Below are 8,476 nucleotides of genomic sequence, written 5' to 3'. Positions count from 1 at the left end.
AAAGGATGGGGGTGCTTCTCCTCCTCCATTGGAGAGGCTAGAGAGCAGCCAATCAGGGAAGATCTGGATGCAGGGCAGCCCAGCCCAAAAAGGGAAAAAGAGAGAAGAAGATAAGTGGAAATTGAAAGACTGGGCCCTGGTTGGTATGGCACAGTGGACTGAGTGTCGGCCTGCGAACCGAAAGGTCGTTGATTTGATTCCCGGACTAGGGCACTTGCTTGGTTGTGGGCCAGGTCCCCGGTTCTGGGCGTATGAGAGGCATCCGACGAACCAGTCAATGTATCTCTTGCACCTGAACGTTTCTTTCCCTCTCTTCCTCCCCTCCCGTCCCATCTCTCTAAAAATAAATAAGTCAAATCTTCTTGGAAAGAAAAATTGGTACAATTTATAAAAGGTGACTCAGGGTCCTGTTCAGAGTTCAGCAACTCAATTAACATCTTCTAAGAAGGGAACACATTTAGGAGGAAGGGTAGCAGTTGGCCCCCTGTCAAGGCATAGATTAAAAAGTCCTTCCTTGCCCTCCAACAATCTGTAACCCTCACTGCTTTCAATATCTTGATTCCTATTGGGAAAATACACAATACACTGGTACCAGTGTGTTTTCTTGGAGAGAGAAACTAAGTGATAAGGAATGAGAAATAAGAGGGAAATTTACCTACCACCATATATACTTTTAATAATTAAAATTTTTTACCATATTGAAAATAAAATTTACAATACTATGTAAAACTTACCTATTCCAGGAAGTCTTCCCAGGTTAACAGTTTCTTTCCCTTTTGTTAGGTCTCCTCAAACACTTATTTACCCTTTAGCAGTCACATTTATTTATTTTTAATTTTTTATATTTATTGGAAGCTGGGAGAGGGGGGGGAAGAGACATTGGTTTCTTATTTCATTTAATTGTGCATTCATTGGTTGATTCTTGCACAGGCCTGACGGAGAATCAAACCCACAACTTGGATGTATTAGGATGATGCTCTAACCAACTGAGCTACCTGGTCAGGGCTAACTTTGTTGTTCATTTCACCTTCAGTTTTTTACATAGAAGTGCCCAACAATTCAGAACACCTTTTAAGTTCCTTGTTAGCTAGTCTTTCTTTCAACACAGACTTTACATTGTTTGTTTGTTTGTTTTTCTATGAAAAAAGATTTTGAGCTCGCTGAAGGCAGCGATATACATTAAATTATTCTTTATAGATCTGGCAGAGCAGCATATGGGAATAAGTACTTAATATTTGATGATGATGATGAAGATGAGGCTGAAAAAGTAGAAACTGAAGGTAGCTGGAGTCAAGATGGATATGGGTGTTGGGACCTGCTGACTTGGCTACTGGATATGATGGACCTTCCAGGAAGGGCTAAGCTAGGATATGGCCCAGAGGATGGGGAGGAGGGGACTATGTGGATTCTACTGCCTGAAATAGCTCTTGGTAACCTGAGGAATCGGGAGTCAGGAGTTGAGCTGAAGTCACGTGCCTGCTTCTGGCTGGGGAGTGGAGGTGAACAAGGGAGGTTGTCGCCAGGTTCTTTGGGCAGCTGGAAGGAGGAGGAAGGGCTAGAAGAGTTATTTTTAATATTATTCAGTGCACAGAAAGAGGATTTCCCAGTGGGGACAAAGGGGGTATGATTTAGGTAACACAGATACTTCCAGGGCTCAAAGAGATGCATAGGGCTGGGGAGGAGGCCAGAGGCGGTGGCAAAGCCGTCTTATGTCTACAGTCTTACTGGATTCAACTACTAAATTCATATTTGGATGTATCTAGGCAGATGCCTTCCTGTCTTTAAGACTCAGTTTTCATTCTTCTGACAAAAGTTGGTTGAAAACTCACCATTGTGTACAGCACTATACTAACTGGTTTGGTGGTAGAAACTTAGAAATACTGGTATCTATTTTTGTGGAACTTATAACTTAGTGGAAGAACATACATATACACATGAAACAACTAATGAATATAGGATACATGCTACTTTATTTGACATTCATGTTGAGGGATGGGTTCAGCCAAGAGGGGCTTCCAGGCTGTGTATTTTGAGTCAGTATTTGAAGTTATCAATACAGAATGATGAGGAAATTGGTTCTTTCAAGTGCAGGGAATGAACTAGGAAAAGTTTTAAATGCAGTAATTAGCTAATCTAATTAGTAGGGTACAAGAGCAAATTGGCTTGGCAAGCCTATTGTACCTTGGGAATTCTGCAGCAGTTAACTCTGTTAAGGCGGAATGTTAATGAGGTCACAGTTCAGTCACGTACCCCAGTTAATTTCTGCCTTTAATCTGGACAGACCCTCCCTCCTCACTTGAAGCAGCTGTTTCACATGCGTGAGCTCCTAGAGGGAGCGGTACTAGACAAGAGTGTGGGGTTGGAAAGAGTACGTGTCTCTTGAGATCACACGCCCACTGAGAGTGGCTCCAGGTTACCTGCTGGTTGAGGTGGTGATGCTGAGGGAAAAAGATGTCAGACAAGTTAGCAAAGAAAAAGAAATGAGATCCTTTCCTAACTCGGAGTTTTATATATAAATATCAAATAAGGTTAAAATACCTTCCTTACAAAATGTTAGCTGTAAGCCAGGGTTCAAGGGAGGACTCCTGCTCCTTGAAATCCAGATTAAATGGGCTCAAACTTTAAATCAATCCATACTCAGTGGAAAGCCCAAGTAAATGCCAGTCTCAAGCAGTGGGGGGAATTGGAGAATTTCTGTGTTTCCAGGCCCCCGTTTCTGGGCAAGATGTTTCTTTTCCACACCAGGTAGACCCAAAGGAGAACATAATTTTTACTTATTATATCCTCTCCATCCCACTTACATAACACTACTCAAGTCATTCCTGAATGTAGAGTGCTTTCCTGAATGTAGAGAGCTTGACTAAGGATTTAGAAAGAAAGCAGCAGAGGGCCTTGCAATGTAACAGTATAAACATCACTCATTGTATCAGCAGGCACCAACATCCTTTTTATTTATTTTTTAATTGTATTTTTTCCATTACCATGTATCCCCTTTATACCACCCCCTCACAATCACCACACTGCTGCCCATGGCCGTAAGTCCTTTTTCCTCCATCCCTCCATCCCCTAACCACCACCACCATCACCACTATTTTAAAAATGTCGGTGGGAGAATTTTGATAGCCCTTGGCACCCATCTAGATCCAGTCTGTAAGTGCTCATTCCTCTCTCCCTTTTTTCTTTTGTTCTCCCCACTTTTATCACGAACATTTTTTTCTCCTTGTATGGTGATGAAAAACAGTATAGTGATGCTTCATTGCCTGGGTTCCTCCTGCCCTTGAGGTCTCACCCTTAAGTGCATATTTTTTCCAGACAAAGATGGTTCTCTCCCCTAGAAGTCAGTCTGGTTTTTCCCACCTCAACAACTTTTTTTTTAAAGATTTTATTTATTTACTTTTAGAGAGAGGGGAAGGGAGAGAGAAAGAAAGAGAAACATCAGTGCTCAAGAGACATTGACCAGTTGACTCTCCCACACCCCTAACCGGTACTTGGCCCCGCACCCCAGACATGTACCCGTTGACCTTTTGGTCCTCAGGCTGGGTGCTCAATCCATGGAGCCACATCAGCCAGGGCATCAACTTCTTTGTATAATTGTTAAAGGACAAAATTATGTAAACTCTTAGTCCAGAGTGTGCAACGTTCATTTCCTTTCTCAAAAACGTAAAGCACAGTACTAAGCTCTATGGAGGCTACAAAGGTGAATAGAATTTATAGAACTATAAACAAGGCAGAATATGATAAAGGCTGTAAGAGATCAACAGATATTTGCTGTTGACACACCTTTGTGCTTATTTATCAAGCCCATGACCCAGACTGGCCAAGAATAGTAGTTTGCCTGGCGACTTTGCACCACCGGACCATCTCTGCAGCTTCTCTCACACACACTCCAGTGCCCTTTCTCGCCAGAGGTTTTAAACTACATCTCCCGACAGGCTGCGTTGTCCCCTTGCTTCCTCCCTCTCCCAGTCCTGAGCCATGGCAACCGCGTGACGTGAGGGTACAGGGAGCTGCGGGAGCAGCGGTCGCGGCTCAGTTCTCGCTCACCCAGCCGCCCGGGCGGGAGCAAGGCCAGAGGAGCCGCCGTCCCGCGCCACCCCCGCTCTCCCTTGACCTGCCCCGCGGGTGCTTCCTGCCGCTCATCCTCTGGAGTGAGGAGGGCACTGCGGGTGTCAGAGCCGAGGGCTAGGGAGGGTGGCGCGTATGGCCTCGGCGAGCGCGCGGCGGCTCCCGGTCAGGACGCGCGCGGCGGCCCGGAGCTGTTGCGGCCTCCCGCTCCGCCCGGGCACGCGCCCGGCCCCGCCCCCGGGCCCTCCGAGACCGCGGCGACCAATGAGGTGAGAGGGAGGTGCGGGCAGCTTCAAGAGTGGAACCGGGGTCGGCTCCGGACCCCGAAGTTCCGTAGTGGAGGATTGCAACCCAGGGATGCTAGCGTGGCGGCGGTGGCAGCGGTCGTTCTCTGCGATCCAGTGTACAGCTTTTGGGGAACCCCTTTGCAACTTAAGCGCGAGGGGAAGTTTTCGGGGTGGGTTCTTGCCCAACCAGTTCTTGCCCCTCGCGGAAGCCCCGACAGCAACGGGCTTGGCGAAGCGCGGGGACCTGGGATGCTTCCTAGCTTTCAGCGGTAGCATAGCCCGAAGTCAAACGCAATTGGCAGTTCGCACGCCCTGTTTTCTTCCCTCCCGCGGCACTGTCCTCGGACGACCTCGACCTTTCGCACTCGTGACTGCCTGGCGGGTTGCAGCAGGTGCTGGGGGAGAAGCTTGTCCAGACGACCTTCCTCTGGGATGCGCCTCTCTTCCCCTTCACCCACAAGTGGCTGAACACAAAAGTAACCTGAGGTTGTCTCTCCTTTCCTTTCGGGCTTAGATTTCTGATTTCCGGCAGCCTCCTCTTGCCCCGGGCTGCCCAAGTCTTGGCGGCTGAGGCTGGCTTACCTCCCAGCCGATCCTTCATGGGCTTTGCTGCCCCCCTCACCAACAAGAGAAAGGCTTACTCCGAGCGTAGGATCATGGGGTGAGCATCCTCCCCTGTCCAGCATACCTCCACATTCCCTTCCCCTCCAAACAGATAACCATGTCCAGGTTAGAAAGTAAGGATTAGCAACAGGGCGGAAGATTCATCCCTGGCCATCTCTCTGGCCGTATTACTGATCGTTTATACTTCCGTTCCAGCCTTCCAACCGTAATTTCCCCTTTCTTATTGGTTGCCCTGCATGTACGTTAAGTGAAACATGCCTAGAGTTGGACAGTGTTAAGACAGCGGAGTATTATTTCTTTGCCTACCTGACTTTATGTATTCTGAGCACAATATGAAGTAGCTGGCACTTACTGAGCACTTGCTACTGCTAGCAAATAGACTGCTTAGGTGTTTTACAAAGATTTTATTTGATCCTCTCAACAAATGAATATGAACCAGATACTATTGTTACCTCCGATTTGCAGGTGAGAAAATGGAGGCACAGGTAATGGTACCTAGGGCTACAATTATTAGAAAGTTGTAAAACTAGGATCTGAGTCCTTGTATGATGGACATGTTCTCCCTAGATGATCCCTGTTAAGGTCAAATAGATACTAATTACAAAGGCATTCTGTAAATTTAAAACATAAGGTAACATTACCATGAAAATTTGCACATTTGCTTTTGGTCATTCCTTCTGGCTTAATTTGTGATCTCTTAATTTCTGAACGCACGGTTAGTCAGCAGAGGTCCTGGGGGCAGTGCACCCAGGGCAGGGAGGAGCGTGAACCAGCTGGCAGCTCCTTGGCCTCTCTGATTTCTTCCCCTAGGTACTCAATGCAGGAGATGTACGAGGTGGTAGCCAATGTCCAGGAGTACTGCGAGTTTGTGCCTTGGTGTAAGAAGTCTTTGGTGGTATCCAGCCGCAAAGGTCACCTGAAGGCCCAGTTGGAGGTTGGCTTTCCACCTGTGGTGGAACGTTACACCTCTGCTGTTTCCATGGTCAAACCTCACATGGTCAAGGTGAGGCCTGTCGGACAGATTGATCAGGGAGTTGTTTCTGTGTTCTCTAGCATTTTTACTTTTAAGGCCAATTTTGATCTTCTTGTAATGATTTTATCTCCATGTGTCAAATACTTCTCATAAAATATTAGAAGGAAAATGACTCAATTCCTTATTATAGCCTACTATACCTATTTTAGGTTTTATTCCATCGTATGGTATGATGTTTAATTACCTAACTGCCTTATTTCTAGGCTGTTTGCACTGACGGCAAACTCTTCAATCACTTAGAGACCATATGGCGATTCAGCCCTGGTATTCCCGCCTACCCTCGAACTTGCACTGTGGACTTTTCGGTGAGTCAGGAAGGAGCCTGTATTACACAGGACTACAACTGGGGGTGGAGGCAGAGCTGAGGTATTGTAACACATTATCCTTTAAAAAAAGATTTTATTTATTTTTGGAGAGAAGGGGAAGGAGGGAAACATCAATGTGTAGTTGCCTCTCAAGTGCCCCCTACTGGGGACCTGGCTGGCAACCCAGGCATGTGCCGACTGGGAATCGAACTGGTAACACTTTTGTTTGCTGGCTGGCAATCAGTCCACTGAGCCACACCAGCCAGGGCTAAATTATTCTTTTTTTAAAAAAAGATTTTATTTATTTATCTTTAGAGGGGAAGGGAAGGAGAGTAATATCAATGTATGGTTGCCTCTCATGCATCCCCTGCTGGGAACTGGCCTGCAACCCAGGCATGTGCTCTGACTGGGAATTGACCGCGATCATGTGGTTCGCAGGCTCCCGCTCAGTCCACTGAGCTACACCAGCCAGGGCTAAATTATTCTTTATATATACCTAGCACATAGCACTTTTCAACTCAATGATACTTTCCACACATCTGGCATTTTATCCAACTTGAACATTGTGCTCAGTTCCAAGTTTTTGAGGGGCTCTAAGGAATGCAGTGGGGGGGCGGGCGGAGAAAAGGCACTGAACAGTGTCCCTGCATTGGGCCAGGGGCTATCCAACATGGCCTAGAGGAGTTTCTGACTGTCTTTTACCCATTTCCAGATTTCCTTTGAATTTCGTTCTCTGCTGCACTCCCAGCTGGCCACCATCTTTTTTGATGAGGTTGTCAAACAGAATGTTGCTGCCTTTGAGCGCCGGGCAGCCACCAAGTTTGGTCCAGAAACAGCCATCCCCCGTGAACTTATGTTCCATGAGGTGCACCAGACTTGAGGCAAAAGATTGTTCCTTAGCTTCTCCTCTACTCTCCACCCAGTTCTCATTTGGATCCTGCTCTAATCTGAGAGAAGTCTGTGCTGATAATACTGTTTTCCCTCTCAATTCTCTTAGGGCTCTAAGGTGGCTGGAAATGCTGGAGGAGGGCAGAAGGCAGGGTGGTATGGAAAGGACACGTGCTTGGGAACTGGTCAGGCTCATCTCGAGAGCCCTGTATGTCTGATGCCCACGGCCTTCTCACAGTGAATTATCATTAGGACTGTGTGGTTATTTCTGAGTGCCGTGAAGGCACCTTAGTGTCTATCCAGGGAAAATAGCAACTTTTCTTTTTTCTTTAAACCCCCCCCCCCATTTTTATTTATTGACTTAGAGAGAGGGAGAGAGAAACATGAGTTTATTGTTCCACTTAATTATGCGTTCACTGCTTGATTCTTGTATGTGTCCTCAGCAGGGACTGAACCTGAAACCTTAGCCTATGGGGACAATGATGCTCTGAGTTACTCAGCCAGGGTCTTGTCTTTTTCTAAATTTTTATTGATTTTAGAGGAAAGGAGAGAGAGAAACATCAATTTGTTGTTCCACCCATTCACACATTCATTGTTTGACTCTTGCATGTGGCCTGACTGGGGTTTGAACCCGAAACCTTTGGCCTATCAGGATTATTGAACCACCTAACCAGGTCACAACTTTTCTTAAGTATTGAATAAACTGAGCCTTTTCCTCTGACACAGAGGAACTGGAAGGTCAATTATTTTTGCTTGTCTGAAATGCCTCGGGAGATGCCAGACATCTGGCCACAGCTTGAAACATGACTTCACTTTAAGAATATCGCCATGCTCCTGGAGAGCCTGGGGCTTTCTTGTCATCAGTGCCATGAGGTGAGGAGGAAAAAACCACTGAACAGAGTTGTACTCTTGGGTACAACTTCTTCCACTTGGCCTGAGTTTTTATAGTATTTCAATAAATTAATTGTGACAGTGTGAATATGGCTTTTTTATCTTGTTTCTTGGGAGGATAATATAGACATAGCAGAGCAGAATAAAGTCATGGGGAGTGGAGGTACAAGAAGGCCTCTAGAACATACTGTCCCTTCTAACTATAGTAGTGTATTCTACAAGCCAGGACCTAGTACCCACTCTCTTGCCTATTAATAGACTTTTTCAGAAGGTCAGTTGCAGCAGGAGTCTCGAGATAGAATAATCTGATCTCAGATTATTAACTGATCCCCTCAGGACCACCTCATATTTTATAGGCCTTCTTAAAGGAGGCTGCAAGAACA

The 8,476-nt window shown here is 46.2% G+C and overlaps 1 protein-coding gene across 3 annotated transcripts; it reads left to right on the top strand.

The window, feature by feature from the left end:
* Positions 1 to 3,994: 3,994 nt before the first annotated feature.
* COQ10A (coenzyme Q10A) lies at positions 3,995 to 7,580 on the top strand. 3 transcript variants are annotated; one of them, XM_037030268.1, is made up of 5 exons: positions 3,996 to 4,334; positions 4,867 to 5,013; positions 5,787 to 5,979; positions 6,213 to 6,314; positions 7,027 to 7,580. In XM_037030268.1, the coding sequence occupies exons 1-5, from the start codon at positions 4,201 to 4,203 to the stop codon at positions 7,192 to 7,194; spliced, it is 744 nt and encodes a 247-aa protein (XP_036886163.1). In that variant the 5' UTR covers positions 3,996 to 4,200; the 3' UTR covers positions 7,195 to 7,580. The 3 variants fall into 3 exon arrangements, with proteins under 3 accessions (XP_036886164.1, XP_036886163.1, XP_036886165.1); XM_037030270.1 differs by lacking the exon at positions 3,996 to 4,334 and adding an exon at positions 4,642 to 4,744; XM_037030269.1 differs by lacking the exon at positions 4,867 to 5,013 and having other exon boundaries at positions 3,995 to 4,334.
* The last annotated feature ends 896 nt before the right edge of the window (positions 7,581 to 8,476 follow it).

The sequence above is a fragment of the Sturnira hondurensis genome, unplaced genomic scaffold, assembly GCF_014824575.4.
Source record: "Sturnira hondurensis isolate 20B ecotype Veracruz unplaced genomic scaffold, ASM1482457v3 Scaffold0020601, whole genome shotgun sequence".
Lineage (NCBI taxonomy): Eukaryota > Metazoa > Chordata > Mammalia > Chiroptera > Phyllostomidae > Sturnira > Sturnira hondurensis.
Note: the sequence above shows the minus strand (reverse complement) of the source record. Positions and strands in the feature narration are given on the sequence as shown.

Bases quoted from the DNA above. Each gene is read 5' to 3' on its own strand.
- COQ10A (XM_037030268.1), top strand. From the start codon at position 4,201: ATGGCCTCGGCGAGCGCGCGGCGGCTCCCGGTCAGGACGCGCGCGGCG. The intron at 5,980-6,212 runs GTGAGGCCTGTC...CCTTATTTCTAG, and splicing joins TCAAACCTCACATGGTCAAG to GCTGTTTGCACTGACGGCAA. The intron at 6,315-7,026 runs GTGAGTCAGGAA...ACCCATTTCCAG, and splicing joins CTTGCACTGTGGACTTTTCG to ATTTCCTTTGAATTTCGTTC.